Source organism: Lissotriton vulgaris, chromosome 7 (assembly GCF_964263255.1).
Source record: "Lissotriton vulgaris chromosome 7, aLisVul1.2, whole genome shotgun sequence".
In the NCBI taxonomy this organism is placed as follows: Eukaryota; Metazoa; Chordata; class Amphibia; order Caudata; family Salamandridae; genus Lissotriton; species Lissotriton vulgaris.
This window is the reverse complement of record NC_141695.1, coordinates 1,296,201,124-1,296,227,158: the sequence shown is the minus strand read 5'-3', so window position 1 is coordinate 1,296,227,158 and position 26,035 is coordinate 1,296,201,124. Positions and strand designations below refer to the sequence as shown.

Here is a 26,035-nt window from a genome sequence, read left to right as displayed (position 1 = left end):
GGAGGAGCAGCGGTCCTGCGCAGGCAAGGATGGCTGCAAGCAACGGCGTTTAGGCCGGAAGTGCAAAACAACATTTTAGACCTCCCTTTAAATGGAGAAGATCTATTTGGGAAGCATATTGATGATACTCTGCAGAGTATCAAGAAGGATACTGATACGTTAAAGGCTCTGGGGACACTGCAATACAGGAAAACCCCTTTTCGTGGCTCCAGGGGTAGAAGACAGTCCTCGTATAGAGGAGGATATCAACAAGGGAGATATTCTTATTCGGTCTCATCACAGCCTTACTGTCAACAGTACAATCAGAGTCAATCAGGAGGATATACAAAATCAACTCCAAGAGGACGGGGTGGCCGAGGAAAGGACAACACCCGCCGGCAATGACAACCTCCATCTTCCGGCTATGTCAGATGCTCCCCTTGATGGAAAGATTGCTTACTATCTTCACAATTGGTGGAAAATAACAACGGACCAGTGGGTCCTCAAAATTGTTCAATTCGGTCACACCCTAGAATTTCTTCAAACGCCCCCTTGTGCGCCACCGATGCACCAGAGAGCCAACCATTTGCATCAACTCCAGCAGGAGATTCGGACAATGCTCCGAAAGGGAGCAATAGAACCGGTACCGAAAGCCCAGGAAAACAAGGGGTTTTACTCCAGGTTTATCTTATCAAGAAAAGCAAGCTCCAATGGCGCCCCATTCTGGATCTCCGATCCTTAAACACCTATCTCAAGAATCAATCTTTCAGGATGGTGTCTCTGCAGGACATCCTTCCGTTATTGAACCCAGGAGATCACATGACTACATTAGACCTACAAGACACGTATTTCCACGTGCCGATCCATCCTGCACACACAGTACCTTCGGTTCTTAGTAGCCGGAAGACATTACCAATTCAAGGTACTGCCATTCGGCTTGAAGTCAGCTCCAAGAGTATTCACGAAATGCCTGGCTCCAGTAGCGGCTGTGTTGAGGAAGCAAAAACATCAAATATTTCCTTACCTCGACGACTGGTTAGTCAAAGCACCATCAAAAGTACAGGCCAGAGCGTCAACACAGGCCTGCATAGACTTGTTTGCCAAACTGGGATTGACTCTCCATGAGGGAAAGTCAAACCTCCACCCAACAAAAGTGATCACATTTCTGGGGGCAATATTAGACACGGACTGCAACAAGGCGTTTCCCTCAGAAGAAATGCAACTAAGGATTGTGTCCTTCTTCCAAGACTTGGTAAAAAGAAAGTCTCTTTCAGCCCGCAGGTACAAATCCTTGCTGGGCATGATGTCATCTTGTATTCCCCTGGTGCCTTGCTGCAGGTTAAGGATGCGCCCATCGCAGGAGCAGATCGATCTCCAATGGTGTCAAGTGGAGGGACCCTTCGACACAATTTGGGTGACACCAGTGATGGCACAGGCAGCAGAGGGGTGGGCACAAAAAGGAAATGTGTCTCAAGGTCTGACGTTTCTGGCAAGAGCGGCTCCTCTAGTGGTGACAACGGATGCGTCTCTAGAAGGATGGGGAGCTTTCCTTCAGGACCTTCAAGTCAGCGGTCGCTGGAAGGTGCACGAGCAGCAATTACACATAAATCTGTTGGAGCTCAGAGCGATCCGCTTGGCATTACAAGCTTTTCTACCAAGGATAAGAGGTTCGCCGGTTTTGGTAAGAACAGACAACACTACGGCGATGCACTATGTAAACAAGCAAGGGGGAACAAGATCTCTCCCTGTCTCAGGAAGCCCATGAGATATGGGAATGGGATCTTCAGCAAGGAATATCATTGGCAGCAGAACACCTCCCGGGGGATCAAAACGTCAAGGCGGATACACTCAGCAGGCTCAAATCGTCCTGCCACGAATTGGAGCTGGACCAGGGGATCCTGGACAGCATCTTTCGAAGATGGGGAACACCGATAGTAGACCTCTTCGCTACAAGGGAAAACAGGAAATGCCAGTACTTCGCAAGCTAGCTTCCCCAGAAGGGATCTTGGGGGGAATGAGTTTTCCATGGCATGGTCCGGCGTCTTTGCCAACGGTTTTCCTCCAATTCCTCTTCTTCCCCGCGTTCTGGTGAAGATCAAGAAAGAACCGTGCAGGCTGATCCTAGTAGCCCCGTGGTGGCCCAGACAACACTGGTTCACGGAACTGCTGCTGCTGCTGCTGTCGGAGGACCGTCCAATTCGGTTGCATCCAATTTCATCGCTTCTGACCATGTCCAAGGGTCAGGTGCTCCATCCGGACCCGAAATCCTTGCGATAAGCAGCCTTTCTCCTGAACACTGAGTTTAGTCATCTGAACATCTCACACGAATGTAGGAAGATCCTGTCCAAAGCCAGGGCGGAGAGTACCAACAAAACCTACAGGATGAAATGGAAGAGGTTTTGTCTGTGGTGTAAGAGACATAACGTTCACCCTCTTACTGCTGCACCTCATCAAATTATACCTTACATTCTGCTATTAGCAAAGTCCGGATTAGCACACGCTTCCATCAAGGTGCATTTGCCTGCGTTATCCCGCTACAGGAGGTCATCGTCAGGCCCGTCCTTATGGTCATCGAGGATCATCAAGCAATTTATGAAGGGGATATTCAGAGTCTTTCCTCCAGTGAAGCCTCCACCACCATTATGGAATCTGAATATAGTACTCTCTCAATTGATGAAACCACAGTTTGAACCGATACACAGGGCGGACCTTAAGTTTTTGTCCTGGAAAGTGGCTCTTCTCATTGCATTGACTTCAGCGAGAAGAGTAGGTGAACTACAAGCGTTCATGATTCAGGAGCCTTTCTTCCAGTTTCAAGAGGATAGAATGATTCTCAGGACGAACCTGAAGTTCATTCCTAAGGTGCCAACTGATTTTCATCTGAATGAGCCGTTGGTGGTAAAACGTTTCTTTCCTCACCCGTCAACCGCACCTGAAAGGGGGTGTTTCACTCACTGGACGTTCAAAGATGTATGAAGTTTTACTTGAAAGAAACTAAGGCTTTTCGCAAATCTTCTCAGTTATTCGTCGCTTTCAGCGCACCCAGGAAAGGTTTCCCGCTGTCAGAGGGGAATTGCCAGATGGATTTCCAGTGCGATTTATCTACTGTCGTCAAGCTGCTGGAAAGCCTCTGAATGCACGAGTTCGTGCCCATTCCACGAGGGCAATGGCCACATCCACTGCACTGTTTGGATGAGTGCCAATCCAGGATATCTGCAGAGCAGCGACCTGGACATCTACGCACACCTTCACCAGGCACTATTGCTTGGAAGCAGCTGCAGAGTCGGATGCGGCGGTGGGAGAGGCGGTACTGCGGAATATCATCCAGTAACGGTGAGCCTTTTTTCCATCCCTCCATCCGTAATTTCTCTTGTTGTTATAAAGTCACATTTTATATGTTATGCTTGGTTTTTCAAGTTGTATTACATGATTATGAAATGTATCCGAGAAATGTGCTTTGTAATGTCACTGCTTGCTATTCTGATTCAGGCATGTGAATCTATGAAAGTTCCAATACTGGAGTAAGAAAACACCTGTAACTTTAGTTCTCCAGTATTGGAAGCTTTCATAGATTCACATGCACCCACCCTCCTCCCCTGAGAGGCTCACCTCGGATTTAGCACAAAAAGTGTTATATGCACAAGTGCGTGAAAAATCTGAGGGGCAGAAGGTTCTCTCAGGAGGGTTCTAGAGGGTGAGGAGCTCTGATTGGTTCAGGGAAAAGTTTGGGCCTTTTTTACATAACCAAGGCTATGGGTTGCAAAAGGGTAATGGGCCTAGGCCTCTTTTCAGTTTGCTATACTACTAAGCACTGCTTTTTTATATACCGGAGACTCCCGTCTCGACGACAGGGAATGATTCAGGCATGTGAATCTATAAAAGCTTCCAATACTGGAGAACTAAAGTTACAGGTAAGTAACTTGTTTTCTTGGTGACTGAGCCATATTGTGTTATAGAGATTAATACAATTGTCTTAAATCCAATGTTTGTCTTCAAATTGTCACTATAGGTAAAGTAGAGGGCTAAAGTGCAGGGCTCTGGCTAGCTGAGAAGTCGATCTGAGGAAGGGGTGTCACCTAGGTTACCCACAAAATCAACTAAAACTTAGATTTCTAAGCACTCTAAGTGCTCCACCTCTTGGTTACATTTGTGAATGTCTTTCTATGCCAAAAGGACTGCGAATAAGCTATCTGATGTACTTGGTGCAGTGTCAAGTTCACTGTGGGACACATTCAGGTATCAGTTGGAATTCTTTAGTAGCCCCACCAATCATCCGTCAGTACTGGATTTTACTCCTGTTGGAACAAAATTTAATTACAGGGGTACAGAATAGTAACTTCTTGGCTGATAAAGGATATCTCTTGCACTGAATCTGTTCTGAATGTGTTTTTGTGGAAGTGGGATGAATCCCTAGCTGCTAAGTAGTATGTTTATTTTGATGGTCTTTGCTGTTCTTATAGGTATGAAAGATGGCCAGCGCATAACCTTCCATGGTGAAGGAGATCAAGAGCCTGGTCTGGAATCTGGGGATGTCATAATTGTTTTGGATCAACAAGACCACCATTGTTTCAGGCGACAGGAAGATAACTTAATAATGAAAATGGATATTGAACTTGTTGAAGCTCTGTGTGGATGTAAAAAGACAATACAGACGATGGATAATCGCACGCTTGTGATCACTTCAAGGCAAGGTAGGATGACTGATTTGCAGCCATTCCTCTGATTAACGAGATGGCCATTTCCTTTCATGCAACACTTTGCAGTGCTTTAGCATTATGGTGCCAATAGGTTTGGGTTATTTGTATCTGAATAAGGTAGTTGCATGGTAGTTTGTAAACTCCATGATCTGATAAGAGACTATTAGTTATACATTCCTTACTTTTTGAATTTCCCCCAGGCGTTGGTTCGGATCCAGAGATGTTATTTCTTCAGCAGTAAGTACCCCTGTGCGTCGTTAGGTGCCGTCGGTAGGCTCAGTGTCTGTCGGCGTTGTGAGACCTATGTAGATGCCGCCCATGCCCGCTGACGCCGGTTGTTTCTTTTTCCATGCCAGCCGTTGTCCTGAAGTGGCAGTCAGGACTAATCCACTAACGGAGGTGCTTCAGCCTGCGGCTTCCACTTCCAAACTCCTTGCTGTTCAGTTAAGCCCTTACTGATGTCCTTCTGGCACTTGGTCCAAGCCCAGCGTAGGGGCTCCTGTGGACTGGACAATTGCCCACCGCCCGCTCCGGGTGACCCTCTGTTCCTGATGCAAAATCCCTTCCCTGAGAGCTTGGTCGTCCAAGCCTCATCTTCAAAGGGAACATTCCCTTTTGCTTCCCTCAGATAGGAAATTCAAGAAGCAGGATCATCTTGGAAGAGTATGTTTTCTTCTTCAAAGCTTGGCATTGCGGTCCATGATTACTGCTTGCCTCTTGGGCCTATACTCCCATACCGTCTGGGATACGGTCACGCAGATGTTGCCTCAGTGCCCTGTGAAGGCCCAGGCCGGTCTCTCCCAGGCAGTTGCTGATGGGAGAGACTCAGCCAAAATCATGATACGTTGTGGACTGGACACCACTGACTAACTTAGCAGAACGATTGCCTCGTTGGTAGCACTCAGATGCTACGCATGGTTGAGGACTTCTGGCTTCTCAGGGGATGTTCAATCAACCTTGATGGACATGCACTTTGATGGCACGTGCCTATATGGCGACCAAGCAGACTTGACGCTTGAGCGCTTTAAGGATTCTCAAGCTACGGCCAGATCCTTGGTCCTCACGGCTGCAACCCGTCCACCTCAGTCTGCAGCTCATCCCTTTCGTGGATAGGAAAGGTGCTCTGCCACGTCCTACTCACCCACCTATACAAGCAAGCTGTCCAGCCTCTGCATGGCCACAGACGTGGGACACAGCTTCCTCTTGGGCCAGGGAGATAGCACTTCCTTCCCACCACTGCCTCCTGACCTTCCTGTTCAGTTTCAGGCCCATCATCGGCCAGTTGGAGGCAGGATTCACCATCACCTTCTCCACTGGCAGTCCATGACTTGGACTGGTGGGTTCTGCGAATAGTCATCCCCCCTTCGAGACTACTACTCCCTCCATGTCACCTTCTTACAATCGCATGTCGGAGGAATATTTGGCATTTCTCCGCAAGTAAGTATCAGCTCTCTTGGCCAAGGGAGCCATAGAGAGGGTCCATGTGCCAGAAGTAGGTTGTGGTTGTTATTCCCGGTACTTTCTGAAAAGAAGAAAACGCGCAATGTCAACAGTATTGCACGTTGTAGTTTCCAAAGTGGCAATCACTTGGCAACAAATTTTGTCGCGGGTGGAGCTTTGGCCTCCTGTACGCCTTTTTCGCCTGTACCACTTCTGCCCAGAGTGCTCAAGAAGAACAAGCACGGCCGGGCTCAAATTATTCTTGTAGCTCTGGATTGGGCAGGCATAGTCTGGTACTCCGACCTACTGAGCATGGCCATCGGCCCTCCAATTACACTGCCTCTTCGGGAGGACCTTTTGTCGCAGCAGCAGGGGACGTTTCTTCACCAGAACCTCTCCAACCTCCACGTCCTTGCATGGAGATTAAGCCGCAGCTGTTGACAGCTTTCAACCGTCCCCCGGAAGTCTGGAATTTTATCTTGGCAGCCAAGCGTCCCTCCACTAATAAGGTACATGCCTGTTGATGAAACAAATCTGAAAGAAACAGGTTAGTATTAGATTCCTTACCTTAGAATATCCCCAGGCGTCAGACTGGACCCGAAAATTTTTGCGTACAGTATCCTTGCACGTCGGTAGGCGTCGTCCGCGGCTCCGCGTCCGGCGTCGTGGGTGCCGTGATGACGTCGTCAGAGTACTTAGACACGCGCTGATGTCAGTTCTTTTTTCCGCGCCAGCAGCACAGATCCGGAAAAAGTAATACCCATAGTCACTTTTTGACTAACTTTTTCGATCCGAACGGTGCCGGTAGGATGCCTAGATTTAAGCCCTGTGAGGACTGCGACCGACTGATGTCGGTTACGACCCTCACCGCCGGTGCCTTCACTGTCTCGGCGTCGACCACGGCGACAAGGCCTGCCGAGCCCTAACGTCGAAAGCTAGGCGGGAGCGGTCCCGCAAGCGGCTCGAGCTCCGGCAGTTGGCCCGTGCCGCGAGAGGTCCCGGTCCGGACTGAGGTCGAGGGACCGGTCCGAGCTCCGGCAGTTGGCCCCGTGCCGCGAGAGGTCCCCGTCCGGACGGAGGTCGAGGGACCGGTCGCGGGGTCGGAGCCATCATAGCTCCGGGAGTCACCATCGGTCTTGGGGCTCGAAGTCGTCAGGTAAGCACAAGAAATCAAAGAGACGTCATCGCTCTTCCGACGCGGCCGGGGGTTCGGGTGACACCGCCCACGCGGCTCCGTCGGAGTCACGGGCGTCACGGCCTGCTTCATACCCTCTGGTCCCTAGGCAGGACGCGACGCCGGGGGAGATTGAGCGTTTCCTCGTGGCCATGAGGTCGCTCTCTCCTCCGGCGGGCTCTGCGGCGCCTTCGGGCCCAGCGGACCCGTCTGGGGGCCCCAGCGGGTCGGGTGCTTCGACGCCTTCGGGCCCGATGCCGCAGGGCCCCACTAGATCCGCTTCCGGATCCGGGTCGTCGCCGGTTGACCTGACGACCTCACCGGCGCTGATCCCTAGTGTGTCATCTCCGGCGCCGCCTTCGGGCGACGCCGTCTCCGATGCCTCCCTCGATCCGGTTCCGGCGTCGGAGCGGCGCCACTCTCGACGCCGCTTGGAGAGTTCTACTTCAATGAACCGGCCCCATCCTTTGACAACCCTGATTATCAGGAGATGGGTGATGAGGGGTCTGAGGACCCTCTGACACGTGAGTGTCAGTCCCAGCAGGACTGGACAGGTGAACTTGGGACTGCCAGTGGTCTGGACACTTCGCCGGACACTGGTTTTGTCTCACCTCCTACCGTGGCTACGGAGGAGGGGGCAACCTTCAGTGTGGTGCTGACGCGGGCGGCCAGGGCCTTGAGCCTTGAGCTCGACTAACCTCCTCACTAAGGTCCTTAAACCGCAGTCAAGCTCGGCTGAGCCTCTGCTGCCGTTTAATGAGGCCTTGACTGACGTTCTTTTGGGCACTTGGTCCAGGCCCACTACAGGTCCGCCTGTAGATAGGAGCGTGACCAGGCACCACCGCCCGGCCCCGGGCGACCCTTGTTTCCTGTCGACCCATCCCACCCCGAGAGCCTGGTCATCCAGGCCTCAAACTCCCAGACCGCATTCCCGACGGCTCTGTCCGAACAGGAATCCAAGAGGTACGAGCAATACGGCAAGAAGGTATTCTCCTCCCTGAGTTTGGGACTGCGGTGTTCCAACCTCTTGGGCCGCTATACCCACTCTCTGTGGGACACGGTCGCGGACGTGCTGCCACAATGCCCGGCGGAGGTCAAGGCTAAACTCGCCCAAGCCCTTGCGGAGGGTCGAGATTCAGCACGTTTTCCCATCTGGTGTGGACTGGATACCACCAACTCACTGGGCAGAGCGATAGCAACGACGGTGGCGATTCATCGCCACACCTGGTTGAGGTCCGCCAACTTTTCGGCTGATGTCCAGAATACACTTGTGGACATGCCGTTTGATGGCCGTCGCCTTTTTGGCGACAAGGCAGACCATGCGCTCAAGCGCTTTAAGGACTCCAGGGCTACGGCCAAGTCCTTGGGCCTCTCGGCCTGCGCCAGCAAACTGGTGCCTTTCGCTCCTTTTGTGGCCAAGGAAGGGGCGCCCCCACACGTGCTGCCAGCCACGCAAAGCAGACTAGTTTCCAACACGGTGGCGGCCGTGGAAGCCGCCGTGGTGGCGGTCGGGGACAACGGCGAGGTCAGTCCACACCTACCCCTGCAGCATCCGCCTCAAAACCCTCCTAGTCGGAGCTTTCAGGCCCATGTGACGCCAGTGGGGGGCAGGGTTCGCCATCACCTCCTCCACTGGTGCACTGTCACATCGGACTGGTGGGTGCTGCAAATCGTCCGAAGGGGCTACTCCCTCCCCTTCGAGGCGACCCCTCAAGCCATGCCACCGCAATACCATCGCGTGTCCGAGTATCACTTGGGACTTCTGCAAGAGGAAGTTACGGCCCTCTTGGCCAAGGGGGCCATCGAGCGCGTTCCTGGGCCAGAAGTAGGGTGTGGTTGTTACTCCCACTACTTTCTGGTACCCAAGAAGGGCAAAGGGGGCCTACGCCCTATCTTGGACCTCCGGAAGGAAAGGTTCAAAATGCTGACACTGGCTCAGGTCTTGGCTGCCCTGGACCCAGGAGACTGGATGGTAGCGTTGGACTTGCAGGACGCTTATTTCCACATTCCCTTCCTGCCGGCCCACCGGCGCTACCTGCGGTTCACAGTAGGCCACGAGCACTTTCAGTTTACCGTGCTCCCCTTCGGCCTTACCAGCGCCCCACAGGTGTTCACGAAGGTGATGGCGGTGGTCGCAGCTCATCTGCGCAGGTTAGGGGTTTCAGTCTTCCCCTACCTCGACGACTGGTTGTTGAAGGCAGGCTCGCCCCAGACAGTCGTCAGCCACCTCCAGACGGCAGACCTCCTGCACCAGCTGGGGTTCTCCATCAATGTGCCGAAGTCACACCTGTGCCCCTCTCAGAAGTTCCTCTTCATCTGAGCGGTTCTCGACTCTGCGCAGTTTCGGGTTTATCCTCCCGAACAGCGGGTTCGCGATATTCCGGCTCTGATTCCGATCTTTCAGCCTTTATCCCGAGTCTCGGTCAGGTTGACGCTTCGGCTCCTGGGGCTGATGGCCTCCTGCATCCTTCTGGTGCATCACGCGCGATGGCGGGCTCTGCAGTGGGACCTGAAGTTTCAGTGGGCCCAGCATCAGGGCAACCTGTCCGACCATGTCCTGATCTCGGAGGGCACTGCGAACCAGCTGCAGTGGTGGCTCACGGACCACTATTGGGTCAGCGGCAGATCCCGCTCCCTTCCCCAACCGGAGCACGTAGTTGTGACGGACGTGTCCCTCAAGGGCTGGGGAGGCCACATGGGAGAGGCGGAGATCAGAGGCCTCTGGTCTCCGGCGGAGTTCCGGCTCCATATCAACCTTTTTGGAGCTGCGGGCGATTCGTCTAGCACTGAAGGCATTCCTCTCCTCTGTCCGGGGGAGTGTAGTGCAGGTGTTCACGGACAACACCACCATCATGTGGTACTGCAACAAACAGGGCGGCGTGGGGTCGTGGACCCTCTGCCAGGAGGCTCTGCGCCTCTGGCAGTGGCTGGAACATCAGGGCGTGACCCTGGTGGTTCAACACCTGGCAGGTTCTCAACGCCAGGGCGGACAAACTCAGCCGCCGGTGCATGATGTATCACGAATGGCGTCTGAACTCGTATGTGGCGCAAGGTCTCTTTCTGCAGAGGGGAGAGCACTGGTTAGATCTATTCGCCACCGAAGAGAACGCGCAATGTCATCAGTTCTGCGCGTTGGAATTTCCAAGGCGGCACGCGCTCGGAGACGCTTTTCGTCGCGATTGGAGTTGCGGTCTGTTGTATGCCTTTCCGCCTATACCACTTCTGCCCAGAGTGCTGAAGAAGATCAAACGCGACCGGGCCCAAGTCATCCTTGTGGCTCCGGACTAACCACGAAGGTACTGGTATCCCAAGCTACTCAGTATGTCAGTCGATTTATTTATTTATTTATTTATTTATTTATTTTTTATTATTTTTTTTTCCCCCGGTTCGTCTGCCTCTTCGGGAGGACCTTCTGTCGCAGCAGCAGGGGACGGTCCTCCACCCGAACCTGTCCAGTCTCCACCTCCATGCTTGGAGATGTAGCAGTGACAGTTGAGGCCATTTGACTTCCCTCCTGAAGTCTGTAATGTTGTTCTGGCAGCCAGACGTCCCTCCAGAAAGTCGGTATACGCCTGCAGTTGGAACAGATTTGTGGCATGGTGCACAGCAAAGGCTGTGGATCCTCTCTCTGCCCCTCTTTCTGAGGTTCTTCTCTTCCTTCTTTCTCTTTCCCAGCAAGGCTCTGCTCTGGGCACTATCAAGGGCTACCTTTCTGCCCTTTCAGCCTTTCTAAGGCTGCCTGATCAACCATCTTTTTCAAGTCCCCTATTGTAACTCGTTTTCTGAAAGGCATCACACACATGTAACATTGTGCACAGCAAAGGCTGTTGATCGCCCTTTCTGCTCCTCATTCTGAGTTTCTTTTGGCCGAGCAGGAATCTACCTTGGGTACTCTTAAAGGATATCCTGCAGCAATCTCTGCCTTCTTTATTTAGGTCTCCCATTGTTTCTAGATTCTTTAAGGGCCTTACACATTTGTTTCCTCCGTCTCCCTTCATAATGCCCAATGGTATTTGAATTTGGTTTTAACCGTTCTTGTATGCTCCCTTCAGGCCCCTTCACAATTGTCCTCTCTGGCTGCTGACCCTAAACTGTTCTCATTATTGCCATTACCTCTACTTGTAGGGTTAGCAACCTTCAGGCTCTGTCTTCAAAGCCTCCTTCTCCCTGTCCATTCAAATAAAGTGGTGCTTCGAACAAAAGCTTAGTTCTTCCTAAAGTGATCACTCCCTTTCATGTGGGACAATTAATCACTTTGCCCACCTTTTCCCGCCCTGCATCCCTCTAAGGAGGAGGAGAGACTCCACTATCGGGACCCAAAACATCCGTTGTCTTTTTACCTTGATCGCATTAAAGACTGCTGGGTGTATGATCAACTCTTCATTGGCTAAGTAGGTGCCAAGAAAGGTCGGGCTGTTGAAAAACAGACTTTCTGTAGTAGGGGATCTCTGTGTATAGTCATAATCTAGTGAATAGTCCCGCCCATGTGCGTGGACCCCGGCAATCAAAAATAATCTCTTAAGTAGTCAAATCATGCAGAAACTGCAAAGACACTTAAGAGAGAATTTAAAGACAAAAAATGCAGCCTATATCCACAGGCTACACTGTCCAGTACTTCAACTAGAAATTCCACCAAACAAAACCACACACAACACAGCCTGCCCAGTTTCTTCCATAGAGAAACTTCCTCTACCAGTAAAAGACTCTGGAATGATAGATAGGAAGGCATGGACAGACAAGCCCCATAGGCTGCCATTATGTGGCTTAAATAGGATACTGTGCCTTTAAGAGAACTTTCTTCCAGTATCCCAGAATGCACAGCAGGTCCCTTTTACTTTCAGTTCTTTTTTCCGGCTCTTGCTAACTGGACCCTGGCATTGAGCTTTCCCCTTTTCAAGGGTTTATTGGATTTTTTTCTGTTCACTTTTTTGATAAAAGTGTTTGCAGTTTACATTTCTTGGTGTTTCCCTTCACTCCTGTGTGTTTGTTCAGGCTTTTTAGGGCTCTAAAATGCCTGCTCTTTTCGACAAATGCCCAGCATGTGGAAGGAAGAAGTCCAAGACTGATCCACACGACGTCTGCATTATCTGTCTCCCTGAAGCACATGTCCCTGAAGAATGTGACATCTGCCAGCACCTTTCAGCAAGGACCCTGAGGGAAAGGCTGAAGATTAGGCTGCAAGGCCTGGAGGAGAGACGACTGCAGGCTGCAGGTGCGTCTGGGCAGGCTGGGAAGGTTCCCTCTGCCTCTGCTGAGGCCTCTGGGGGCTCCCCAGAGGCAGGAAGACCAGCAAACGGTCCCGGTCTCCGTCTGCGTCGATTGCATCGACGTCGAGAGGGATGACGACGGTGTGTTCCCCATCTCCCCGGGGCTCCGGGTCGAGACGGCGTGAAGATTCGTCGTCGAAGGGCCTGGGTAGGCCGCCGTCGAGACCACCGTCGTCGACGTCAGCGTCGAGCTATCGACGTCGAAGGAAGAGCGACAGGCATCGGCGCTCGGCGTCGAGGCAACACCGCCGGTCACCCTCGAGAAGACGGTCGGCGTCGAGGGGATCCTCGACGTCGAGGACCTCGAGAAAGCAGTCGGCGTCAAGGAGGAGTCGACGCTCGTCGTCTAGAATGGAACGGTCGGCGTCGCGGAGGCGGCGTTTGACGCCGGAAAAGCGACGCTCCGCGTCGAGGGAAGAGATCGGTGTCTCGGAGTTGTTCCAACTCTCCTAAGCGGCGCAGAGGGAGTTCTGGCGCCAGAAGCCACGCTGGGTCTGGTGTAGGGCGCCGGAGACGGCGATCACCTACTGGAGGGGCTGGTTCGCAGTCCCCTCCCCCGAAGAAGTCACCAGGCTCGGTGTACTCGGTGGTATATACACCACCTCGGCCGAAGGCTCCCCCTCCCCCTGTACCGAAGGAGGATCCTCCCGTCAACCCTCCTCTTCCACCACTTCCTCCCTCAGGACACCCACCACCACCGCTTCTGCCGCATGGGCCCGCCCCTCGGCCGGAGATACCTTCGGTTCCTCCGCCAAGGTCGGTGTCACTGCCTCCTCTTCCTACACCGCCTAAGGGGACGCCTAGACCAAAACCTCAGGACAGGCCACGGAAGACGCCTCCACGGAAACCTGCGGAGCGCCCACGAACTCGGAGGTCGCGCTCTCGTTCCAGGAGGAGGGAGCGATCGCGCAACAGGTCATCCACGCGATCCAGACGCCGCCACAGGAGGCACAGGTCTCGCTCCCATACGAGGTCCTCCGGGACCAGGGACTACTCTCCGACTTTGTCGGGGTCACCGGAGACAAGGGTGTCGCCGGTTGATGATCTGGTGGCTTTTCACGATGTCCTGTTAAGAGGTGCAGCAAAGTTGGGCATCTTGTTGACGGTGCCCACGCCTAAGACATCGGTCATTTTCGAGGCTCTGCACCAGAAACATCTGTCTCGTCCATTATTGCCACTGGTGCCGGGCCTGGAGGAACCGGCCATGGACCTTTTTCTCACCCCGGCGGTGACTAAGGCGGCCCCCTCGAGGCTACAGAAAACATACAGGGCTCCCGATTCTGATCCGGCTTTTCTTAGAGTGGAACCTCCTCCAGATTCTGTGATAGTGACGGCGACTCGCAAACAGCATGCTACCACCCCGTCATCCACAGTCCCCCAGACAAAGAGTCTAGATGGATGGATTCGGCTGGGAGGAAGGTGTGTGGAACATTGGCGACCTCTATGAAGGCTGCGAGTGCCACAGCCTTGTTGGGACACTATGACTGTGCCCTCTGGGACTCCCTCCAACACCTGCCTCGCGACATAAGGGAAGATTTCCAGGAGGTGTTGAGTGAGGGGATGCTGGTGGCGAATCAGATCATCAGCGCTGCAGCCGATTCGTCCCTCTTGGCGGCACATGGCTTCTGCCATGGGATTAACCAGCGACGACACGCCTGGCTCCGTCTTACGTCACTGAAACCTGACGCACAGCAAAGGGTTGCCAATCTCCCCTTCTCTGGCGAAACCGTATTTGGGAAACATGCGGATGACAAAATGGCCCGCATGAAGGCGGAGGCCGAAACACTCATGGCTGTGGGTCTGGAAAACCCCAATGAGACAAAGAAATCGTACCGCCCGTTCCAGAGACGGTTCGGTGGACAGGGCAGAGGGCGTGGCCAAGCTTCGGGACAGCAACAGCAACAACAGCAGCAGTTCCGAAGGCTGTTCCAAAAGCGCCCGAAGGGCAGAGGCGGCCAACAGTCGGCACCAGCGACCAAAGGCCCGGCCGGGTCTAGGCCCTGAGCGCTTACTTCCCCCTTATCCGTTACCCACTCCGGTAGGAGGAAGCATTCAATTTTTTCTGGCAGAGTGGTGAAAAATTACTCCGGACAAGTGGGTGCTGAATATTGTTTGCAATGGATACAGTCTTCGGTTCACCAGCCCGCCTCAAGCAATTCCACCGGTCAGCTCGCAGTTTCAGCTGCGCGAGCTTCAGGTGGAGGCCGATATCCTGTTAAGGAAAAGGGCGATAGAAGACGTACCTCTGTCTCAGAGAGGAAGAGGTCTGTACTCCCGGTTCTTTCTGGTTCGCAAAAAGGACAATAACGAGTTCAGGCCCATTCTGGACTTGCGACAAGCAAACAAGTGGATTCCCAGAGAGAAGTTTCGCATGCTGTCGTTACATCAGATTTATCCTCTGTTGCAACAGGGGGACTGGCTATGTGCTATAGACCTACAGGATGCGTACTTCCATGTGCCCATTGCACACAAACACAGGAAGTTCCTGCGATTCCAAGTCGGCACCAATCATTATCAATACACAGTACTCCCATTCGGACTAAAGTCTGCGCCGAGAACATTCTCTAAGTGCATGGCGGTGGTAGCAGCACACCTGAGGAAGAACAAGGTGTTCGTCTACCCGTACCTGGACGATTAGTTGATCAAGGCCTCCTCCTTCTCGGAAGCTCGAGCACACTTCCAGAAGACGTGCGTTCTCTTGAACAAGCTGGGGTTGCACATCAACATGTCCAAGTCTGTCCCGACTCCGGTCCAATGCATACAGTACTTGGGAGCCTCCATCAATACGCTGTCAGTAAGCGTGTCTCCTTCGGAGGAGCGACGGTTATCACTCCTTCGGAAGGCTCAGGCTCTTATGACCACTCCATCTACAACAGTGAGGACGGTGTCTTCTCTACTGGGATCGATGGCCTCTTGTATCTTCCTAACGCCACGCGCACGACTGCACATGAGACCGTTGCAAGAGTGCTTGGGGGACCAGTGGGATCAGAGGAAAGGATCTTGGGACGACAAGATACGCCTGTCTCTGCATGCTCTTCAGTCTCTGAAGTGGTGGTGTTCAGCGGAGAATCTCCGAAGAGCAGTACTCCGGTCTTTTGACTAAGTTTTGTAAACTTCTTTATACTTTTTGGTGCCGGTAGGATGCCCGGTTTCAAGAATTGTGACGGTTGTGACCGCACGATGTCGGTCACGGACCATCACCGACTCTGCCTCCGGTGCCTGGGCCCCGACCACGACGTGGACGCCTGCGTCGATTGCCGGGCCTTGAGAAATAAGGCTAGACGGGAGCGGTCCCGCAAGCTGCTCGAGCTCCGGGTGTCGGCCCCGCGTCGAGAGCGGTCCCGGTCCGGCCGGAGGTCCAGGGAGCATTCGAGGGAGCGGTCGCGGAGCCGTGCCGAGCGCTCCGGAAGTCGTCACCATTCGTCTGGTTCCTCAGGTAGGAAGCACAAGAAGTCGGGGCGTCGTCAACGTACCTCCGACCCCCCCCCCCCCACGCTCGCGCGACGCAGCCGGGGGTTCGGGTGACCCCGCCGCTCGGCGAGAGTCGGTGGCGCGGCCTGCTCCATACCCTCCGGTCCCTGGGCTAGGCGCGACGCCCGAGGAGATTGAGTCGTTCCTCATGGCCATGAGGGCGCTCACTCCTCCGACGGGGCCTACGGCGCCTTCGGGCCCAGTGCTACCGTCCGGGGGCCCTGGCGGTTCAAGTGTCCCTGCCTCAACGCCATCAGGTGCTCCGACCCCGGCGCCGCAGGGGCCTTCGGGGTCGACGCCGGCTGGTCTACCGGCCTCTCCGGCGCCGATTCCATTGGGGTTACCCCCGACGCCGTCCCCGCGCGGCGTCGGCTCCGGGCGGCGTCGTCCCCATGCCCTCCCCGAATCCGGACGCGGAGTCGGACCGGCGTCGCTCGACGCCGATGGGGCCAGTGAACCCCGAGGAGCCGGTCTACATTGTTGACTCCGAATATGGAGATGATGTAAAGTACGGAGAGGGTTGGGAGGGGTCTGAGGACCCTCTTGTCACGTGAGTGTCAGTACGACGTGGACTGGACAGGTTATTTGGGTGATGCCAGTGGTCTGGACGACTCTCCTAACCCTGGCTTTGTCTCGCCTCCTACCGTGGCATCGGAGGAGGGGGCTGCTTATTCAGTGGTGTTGATGAGGGCTGCCAAGGCCTTACACCTTGAGCTCCCCGTCGCGGCCGTGAGGCCTAACATCCTCACTGAGGTCTTCAAACCGCAGTCATGCCCACAGGAGCCACTGCTGCAGTTTAACGAAGCCTTGTCGGACGTTCTTTTGGGCACGTGGTCCAGGCCCTCTTCAGGTTCGCCTGTTGATAGGAACGTGGCCAGACGCCACCGTCCGTGCCCGGACGACCCCAAGTTCCTGTCCACCCATCCCACCCCTGAGAGTCTGGTGATCCAGGCCTCGACTTCCCAGACCGCATTCCTGTCGGCCCCGCCCGACCGGGAATCTAAGAGGTACGACCAGTATGGCAAGAAGGTCTTCTCGTCCCTGAGTTTGGGACTGCGGTCTTGCAACACCGCTTGCCTCTTGGGCCGCTACACCCACTCTGTGTGGGATACGGTCGCGGAACTGCTGCCAGAATGCCCCATGGAGGTGCGGGCGAAGCTCGGCAAGGCTGTGGCTGAGGGCCGAGACGCAGGAAAATATTCCATACGGTGTGGTCTTGATACGACCGACTCGCTGGGCAGAGCGATGTCCACGACGGTGGCGATTCGTCGCCACGCCTGGCTGAGATCCGCCAACTTTTCGGCAGATGTCCAGAATGCCTTGATGGACATGCCGTTTGATGGCTGTCGCCTGTTTGGTGACAAGGCGGACCACGCGCTGGAGCGCTTCAAGGACTCCAGGGTTACGGCCAAGTCCTTGGGTCTCGACCCAGCGCCAGCAAACGGGTTCGTTTCGCTCCTTTCGTGGCCAAGGAAGGGGCGTCCCCACACGTGCTGCCAGCCACGCGCCGCAACAATCTTATCAACGCGGTGGCGGCCGTGGAAACCGCCGGGGAGGCGGTCGGGGTCGCGGGGTCAGGCCACACCTCTCCCGCAGCATCAGCCTCCAAATCCTCCTAGTCCGTGCTTTCAGGCCCATGTGACGCCAGTGGGTGGCAGGGTTCGCCATCACCACGCCCGCTGGCGCGCAATCACATCGGACAGGTGGGTGCTGCAACTCGTCCGAAGGGGCTACTCCCTCTCCTTCGAGACCAATCCTCCAGCCATGCCACCGCAGAACCACCGTGTGTCGGGGGACCACTTGACACTTCTGCAGGAGGAAGTTACGGCCCTCTTGGCCAAGGGGGCCATCGAGCGCGTTCCTGGGCCAGAAGTAGGGCGTGGTTGCTATTCCCACTACTTTCTGGTGCCCAAGAAGGACAAAGGGGGCCTACGTCCTATCTTGGATCTACGGAACGTCAACGGCTTCCTCCGGAAGGAGAAGTTCAAGATGTTGACATTATCTCAGGTCTTGGCTGCTCTAGACCCGCAAGACTGGATGGTAGCGTTGGACTTGAAGGATGTGTATTTTCACATCCCTGTCCTGCCGGCCCACCGGCGTTACCTGCGGTTCACGGTAGGCCAGGAGCACTTTCAGTTTATCGTGCTCCCCTTCGGCCTTACCAGCGCCCCACGGGTGTTCACAAAGGTGTTGGCGGTGGTCGCAGCCCATCTGCGCAGGTTAGGGGTTTCAGTCTTCCCCTACCTAGACGACTGGCTGTTGAAGGCGGGTTCGCCCCAGACAGTCGTTCACCACCTTCAGATGACGGCAGACCTCTTGCACGAGCTGGGGTTCTCCATCAATGTGCCGAAATCACACCTGTGTCCCTCTCAAAAGCTCCTTTTCATCGGAGCGGTTCTGGACTCGGCGCAGTTTCGGGTTTATCCTCCGGAACAGCGGGTCCGGGATATACAGGCTTTGATTCCCATCTTTCAGCCGCTATCGCGGGTTTCGGTCAGGTTGACGCTGCGGCTGCTGGGGCTGATGGCTTCCTGCATCCTTCTGGTGCATCACGCCCGGTGGCGGATGCGGGCTCTGCAGTGGGACCTGAAGTTTCAGTGGGCCCAGCATCAGGGCAACTTGTCCGACCACGTCTTGATCTCGGAGGGCACTGCGAGACAACTGCAGTGGTGGCTTACGGACCGCGATTGGGTCAGAGGGAGATCCCTCTCCCTTCCCCAACCGGAGCACGTTGTCGTGACGGACGCGTCCCTCCAGGGCTGGGGAGGCCACTTGGGAGAGGCGGAGATCAGAGGCATCTGGTCTCCGGCGGAGTCCCGGCTCCATATAAACCAGTTGGAGCTACAGGCGATTCGTCTAGCACTGAAAGCATTCCTCCCCTTTGTCAACGGGAGTGTGGTGCAGGTGTTCACGGACAACACCACCGCCATGTGGTACTGCAACAAGCAGGGCTGGGTGGGGTCGTGGACCCTTTGCCAGGAGGCTCTGCGTCTCTGGCAATGGCTGGAACGTCAGGGCGTGACTCAGATGGTTCAACACCTGGCAGGTTCTCTAAACGCCAGGGTGGACGAACTCAGCCGTCGGTGCTCGATGGATCACGAATGGCGTCTGAACTCGGACGTGGCGCAAGGCCTCTTTCTGCAATGGGGAGAGCCTTGGTTAGATCTATTCGCCACAGAAGAGAACGCGCAATGTCATCAGTTCTGCGCGTTAGAGTTTCCAAGACGGCACTCGCACGGCGACGCCTTTCGGCGCGAGTGGAGTTGCGGTCTGTTATACGCCTTTCCGCCTATACCGCTTCTGCCCAGAGTGCTGAAAAAGATCAGGCGCGACCAGGCCCAAGTTATCCTTGTGGCTCCGGACTGGGCTCGAAGGTACTGGTATCCCGAGCTACTCAGCATGTCAGTCGGTCCCCCGATCCGCCTGCCCCTTCAGGAGGACCTTCTGTCGCAGCAGCAGGGGACGGTCCTCCACCCGAACCTGTCCAGTCTCCACCTCCATGCTTGGAGATTGAGCGGCGACAGTTGAGGCCATTTGACTTGCCTCCTGAAGTCTGTGATGTGATTCTGGCAGCCAGGCGTCCCTCCACAAAGTCGGTAAACGCCTGTCGGTGGAACAGATTTGTGGCATGGTGCACAGCAAAGGCTGTGGACCCTCTTTCTGCCCCTCTTTCCGAGGTTCTTCTTTTTCTTCTCTCTTGCCCAGCAGGGCTCTGCTCTGGGCACTATCAAGGGCTACCTTTCGGCCCTTTCAGCCTTTCTAAGGCTTCCTGATCAGCCTTCTTTGGACAAGTCCCCCATTGTAACGAGATTCTTGAAGTGCATCACACACATGTATCCACCTGTTCCGTTTGTGATGCCTCAGTGGGAATTAAACCTGGTTCTGACCTTCTTGATGTGGGCTCCCTTTGAGCCACTTCATTCCTGTCCTCTCCGTCTCCTGACTTTAAAGACGGCCTTCCTGGTTGCCATCACCTCTGCCAGGAGAGTGAGTGAGCTCCAGGCTCTTTCTGTCAAACCTCCTTTCTAGTCCATTCATCCAGACAAGGTGGTTCTGAGGACTAGACCTTCTTTCCTGCCCAAAGTAGTTTCTGCTTTTCACATCGGGCAGTCCATCACCCTCCCCTCCTTCTTCCCGCCTCCGCATCCTTCAAAGGATGAAGAGCGGCTCCATCGTCTGGAGCCAAAACGTGCGCTTTCATTTTATATGGATCGCACACGCCAGTTCCGGGTGGATGACCAACTGTTTGTTGGCTACGTGGGTGCGAAGAAGGGACGGGCGGTACATAAACGGACCATCTCTCGGTGGGTCGTTCTGTGCATCAAAGCGTGCTACTCTCTGGCTCGGAAGGAGCCTCCTGTTGGGCTGAGGGCCCATTCCACTCGGGCCACGGCGGCTAGTACTGCCTTGGGCCGGGGAGTCCCTTTGCAGGACATTTTCCAGGCGGCTTCGTGGGCCTCGCTGCACACTTTTGCGAGGCACTACTTCCTGGATAGTCAAGTCCGGAGGGATGGCTTCTTTGGCCGTTCTGTCCTCCAGGACTTTCTGGTGTAGGAATGTATTGGTTCGCAGACCCACCACCGGGGTTGGTATTGCTGGGGTATCTATTCTAAGGTAAGGAATCTAATACTAACGTGTTTCTTTCAGATGAACAAGTTACTTACCTTCGGTAACGATATATCTGTAAGAAACATTAGTTAGTATTAGATTCCTTACCGACCCACCCATCCTCCCCGTTCTGCGAACTGATACCTAGGGTTAAGGACATCCCTTTCAGGGCCCTAGTTTCAAATGGCACCAGTGTTGGTTCTCACATGGCTCTGCGTGTTCTGGCGCGGAAAAGCTGTGTACAAAGAACTGACGTCAGCGCGCGGAGGCGGCGTCTTTATACTCCAGCGTCGTCATCACGGCGCACGACGCCGACGATGGACGCGGAGCCGCAGGGGACGCCTGCAGACGACGCCTACCGACGCGCAGGGGTACTGCTACGCAAAAGTTTCCGGATCCAGACTGACGCCTGGGGATATTCTAAGGTAAGGAATCTAATACTAACTAATGTTTCTTACAGATATATCGTTACCGAAGGTAAGTAACTTGTTCTTCATGCTGCTAAGGTTGTTATGCGTACTCACCCTACATTTCTTCCCAAGGTTATTTCTGATTTTCATGTCAACCAGACTATAACGTTGCCTACGTTTTTTCAGAATCCTTCATCTCCAGCGGAAAGGTCTCTACATTCCCGGGATGTTAGGAGGGTGTTGGAATTTTATCTGGATAAAACCAAGGACATTCGTAGGTCAGACCAATTATTTGTCAATTATGGATCGGTCAGGACGGGTCTTGCCACCTCTAAGCAGTCCATCTCTAGGTGAATTGTCCTGCATACAGTTTTGTTACCTAAAAGCAAATAAGACCTTAGGGGGTAAACCTAAGGTTCATTCCATCAGGGAAAAAGCTGCCACGACAGCTTTGCTCCGTAATGTTCCGATTGCAGAGATCTGCAAGGCGGCCACTTGGCAGTCGGTTCATACCTTTGCTAAGCATTACGGTCTGGACACTGATGCCAGGGCAGATGCTCAGGTTGGGCAGGCTTCGCTGCGGAATTTGTTCTCACAATAGTGGTGTTAATTTTCTTCTCTCCACCGCCGCTTTGGTGTGGGGATGGGCTTGCCATTCTATTCACTAGATTATGACTATACACAGAGATCCCCTACTACAGAAGGAGTAGTTTCTGTCCTGTAACTCCAGTTCTGTAGTAGGGTTATCTCTGTTATAGTCATAAGCGCCCGCCCTCCTCCACGGTAGAGAAAAATATTCATGTAAGGAATGCTACAGGTCTAGCGTGCTACGCCTTCAAAAAGAACTGAAAGTAAAAGGGACCTGCTGTGCATTCTGGGATACTGGGAGAAAGTTCTCTTAAAGGCACAGTATCCTATTTAAGCCACATAATGGCAGCCTATGGGGCTTGTCTGTCCATGCCTTCCTATCTATCATTCCAGAGTCTTTTACTGGTAGAGGAAGTTTCTCTATGGAAGAAACTGGGCAGGCTGTGTTGTGTGTGGTTTTGTTTGGTGGAATTTCTAGTTGAAGTACTGGACAGTGTAGCCTGTGGATATAGGCTGCATTATTTGTCTTTAAATTCTCTCTTAAGTGTCTTTGCAGTTTCTGCATGATTTGACAATTTAAGAGATTATTTTTGATTGCCGGGGTCCACGCACATGGGCGGGACTGGTCACTAGATTATGACTATAACAGAGATACCCCTACTACAGAACTGGAGTTACAGGACAGAAACTACTTCATCTCGATCTGTTGTCCTCTGCATTAAAATATGCTATGGCGAATAGAAAAACCTCCTGTGGGGTTGGTTGGTTGCTAACTCCACTATAGCATTTCCTCATGTGATGTTGGTTTGCAGACCCTCCTCTGGGGTTGGTATTGCTGGGGTATCTATTCAAAAGGTAAGGTAACTCCAACTAATATACGAGTAACCTTCATTAACCATGTATCTGGTAGAGACATATTTATTGTAGATTCCTTACCCCATCCTCCCTGCAAACTGATTTCTAGAGATAGGGACTTCTCAACAGGGCCCTAGATTTGATGCACCAGTGGGCAGTGTCTTTCATGGCTATGCGTTTCTGGTGTGGAAAGTCGTGTTAAGAACTGACGTCAGCGCGCTTAGATGAGGTTTATATAGATCCTGTGATGTCATGACGGCGGACGCAGAGACACCCAACGACACACAGGGGTACTGCTGAAGAAAAAGTCTCCGTTACCGAAGGTGAGTAACTTGTTCTTTTCAAAGTCCATTAGGTTTTTAACACTTTTTCAGAATTAGTCCTCCAGCAGAAAGCTCTCCATGCGCTAGTCATTATATTTAAATATTGTCTAGATGGACAACTGAGAATAGATTTGGATATTAACACTGCTAATATGGATCTATTCAAGAGGGATTAGCCACTTTAAAACAATCTAAGGATGGATAGTCTCTTACCAGAAAGCTAGCAAGATCCTTGCTGAGATCCCAAAGCTCACTTAACAGATTTGCTTGCAATATCTCTTACTGCAAGGGCCTTAAGTTTTCTTTTTTCTTTTTTTTGTCATTTGATTTTTCTACCAGGGGAAGTAATAAAGCATGGCAATTTGAAGTCTGTGTTTAATGAAGGCATGCCCATCTACAGGGATCCTTTCCAGAGGGGAATTTTGATCATACAGTTCATGGTACGTAAGCGTAAGTCTTATGCTCGCTTTAGTGTTGTATTTCGTTTTCTTTTAAATTGTCCAATCTGTCCAGATATTAGAACTTTATTAAAAGAAACTGATTAGGAAAATGCATACATAAAAGATATAGATGGGGAAAAGTTACATGCTGCTGTTAAGTGTGGCTTTGTTAATGGTTGAATAATGCTATTAAAGGCTTGTGATATTATATAAAACAAGAGACGAGGCTCACCAGAACTACTAGTTGGCTTTGTCGGTCTTTAAAAGATACTAACCTTTTTATTTCACGTTTAGTTTTAAGGTGGCATGAAAGATACCTTTATTTCAAACTGCAAAATGTTTATTTAAAAATAAGGTGGCCCTAGTTGAGCGAAGTGGCATTTAAAAATGTTTGCAGGCCCTTTTGTTGTTGAAAGCGAAAACTGCTCTAATTTTTTCACACCAGTTTAAAATGCACTTTTGGAAGTGAATACAATTTTATGCAGAGTCTGAAGTCATGCTCACAAGACCTAGAAGAGGAATTAACACCTCAAACGTGGTGTGTACCAATACCTCTCCAACTCTCGGACCATAGTGTTGCTGATTAAGGACTATGCTTTTCAGGAGCTTCTTGCTGGAGTTACTACCAAGTTAATTGTTCATTACAGACACAAGCTAAATACAGAGTATATGAAACTTAGATTTCAGTGTTAGTTTTTGGTTGTGAAAACAAACAATAAAGCGACTCGTGCTCCTCCAGACAAAGTAAACAAGTGGCTTAAAGATTAAAGATGTGTGGAAAATAGCCTTGGCCTTAAAACGCACAAATTCTACTGCATGGCTAAAGTGGTGTGATTTTTCCTTTTGGGAAACCGCTGAGACTCTAGACTCCTATGAAGTCCGGAGTTCCTGTGGTTCATACTCAAAGGCATTTATAGGTAAAATCAAGTTATTAGTGCATCACTGTATGCAAGATAATATTTGAGAATGGATAGTGTGTTGCCTGTTCCTGAGATTGTGCCGTTGCTGTGGCTGACTGAAGCCAGATACGCCCAAGAAAGTCCCAAACTACTTTTTTCCAATACTAGACTTTTTGCCCTAAAAAGGGTAATACACCTACTTGCATTAAAAATTTACAGCATAGGAAAAGAGTATTAACACACTGCAGGGCTGAAATCGCTACGGACATCTATGCATTGTATCCCTACTGGTAACCTCTTGCAGCAACACCAGCAAAGGAGGCCATACCTTAATCTTAATGTAGCTCGCTGTGTGTAGTGTGGGTGAGATGGGTGCTTCCAGCATCATCTAAACAGACCTTTGAAAGTCCTCAAAATACCATGACAAACTGGTGCTAGTTATTGAGATGACTTGCTCAAGGGATGGAACATGATTGCCTGGGCATCTAAATATCATCTACAACAGCTGTTATCCAACATTCTTTTTTTCCCCCCTAGGTTCACATGAATGATTTATTTCTTCCATGTTCTAGCATGGAGTTGGTGCTAGCATAAAATACAGTAAATAGTATTTACATTAAAACAGTGCATGGAGTTATAAAAAGTTATAATGATATAATCTGACTTACTGGGGGTAGTGCTTCACATATAACAAAATGAACTTTTTGGAAGAGACTATATTACATAACAGACTATATTACATAACATTAGCTGCACAGTGTACATACCAAATATTTTTAAAATTCGGCTCATAAACAGGCTCTTACAGCCAAGGCAGACAGTTTGCTCTGCTGTCCCTTTTAATTTGTTGGCTTACCCACTTCTAATAACACCCACACCTATAACCTCCAACCTGTGCCATACATTGCATGTTGGGTACAAAAAATGGTTAGATCATATTTTAGATAACAAGGTAATTCCCATTGAATTAAATATTTAAGTGAAGCAAGGGCTATCCCAAATATTGTGGTTCAGTTTGCAATGTTTGAAAAATGCTGCCTGCCTCTTATATCTTAATATGTGATTTTCACCAGTCAGCCTTACACCTTGATAATTTTCCTAATTATCTGCATTTCAACAGGTTCATTTCCCTGAGAACTTCTGGCTTCCCCTAGGAAAACTACAGCTCTTGGAATCACTTCTTCCCCCAAGACAGGAGATGATGATCACAGATGATGCAGAAGAGGTGGATCTAACAGAATGCAATCTGAATGAAAGGCGCTATGGCAACAGCAATAATGTGTATGAAGAGGAAGATGGGCACGACGGACCTAGAGGAGGGGTGCAATGTCAAACATCCTAATGACATTTAAGGCGAACTCAAAGAGACTATGCATTAACCCATTTAAAGTTTTTTTTTAATGCAATTGTGAGATTGTAATTATTTGTATGTATGCAGATGTATATTAATATTTTTCTTTGTTCTGGGACCTAAATTAAGTGCGATGTTAAAATGAGAGTGAAACTTAAGTGAGACGCTTCTTTTTCACGGAATAAATTGTAAATATTTATTGCAATTCGAGATGTAATTTTATTGGTACCTTTTGGTCGGGCTTTTTATAACCGTATGTTTCCATCTCAGATTTGTATAACTCGGTGTGCTCATGAAAAGCAGGAGAAAAGCTGTTGGGAATTCTTGATAGTAAAGTATGTATCTCCACCGGACATTCGACTAACACACTGTACACTATGTGTGCCCAGTGAGGTGGAAAGACTTGGTGGCAATTTCACCAAAGTCCAATTCTCAGATGTATTGGGTTTTTCTCCAATATTGGGGTGTCTTTCATAGATTCACATGCTTGAAGCATTCCCCGTCGTTGAAGTGGGAGTCCTGTAGTAGCAAGC

At 51.8% G+C, this 26,035-nt stretch overlaps 1 protein-coding gene and 1 pseudogene across 3 annotated transcripts in view; both read left to right on the top strand.

The window, feature by feature from the left end:
- LOC147703529 (dnaJ homolog subfamily A member 4-like) overlaps positions 1-25,701 on the top strand; it is a 104,326-nt gene extending 78,625 nt beyond the window's left edge. For all 3 annotated transcript variants that reach the window (XM_086931900.1, XM_086931901.1, XM_086931899.1), the window contains exons 6-8: positions 4,440-4,670; positions 23,152-23,252; positions 25,272-25,701. In XM_086931900.1, the coding sequence (XP_086788026.1) occupies positions 4,440-4,670; positions 23,152-23,252; positions 25,272-25,493 (554 nt within the window). In that variant the 3' untranslated portion in view covers positions 25,494-25,701. The remainder of the gene's footprint in view (positions 1-4,439; positions 4,671-23,151; positions 23,253-25,271) is intronic.
- Positions 946-3,113, top strand: LOC147703530 (uncharacterized; annotated as a pseudogene).
- Positions 25,702-26,035: the final 334 nt, after the last annotated feature.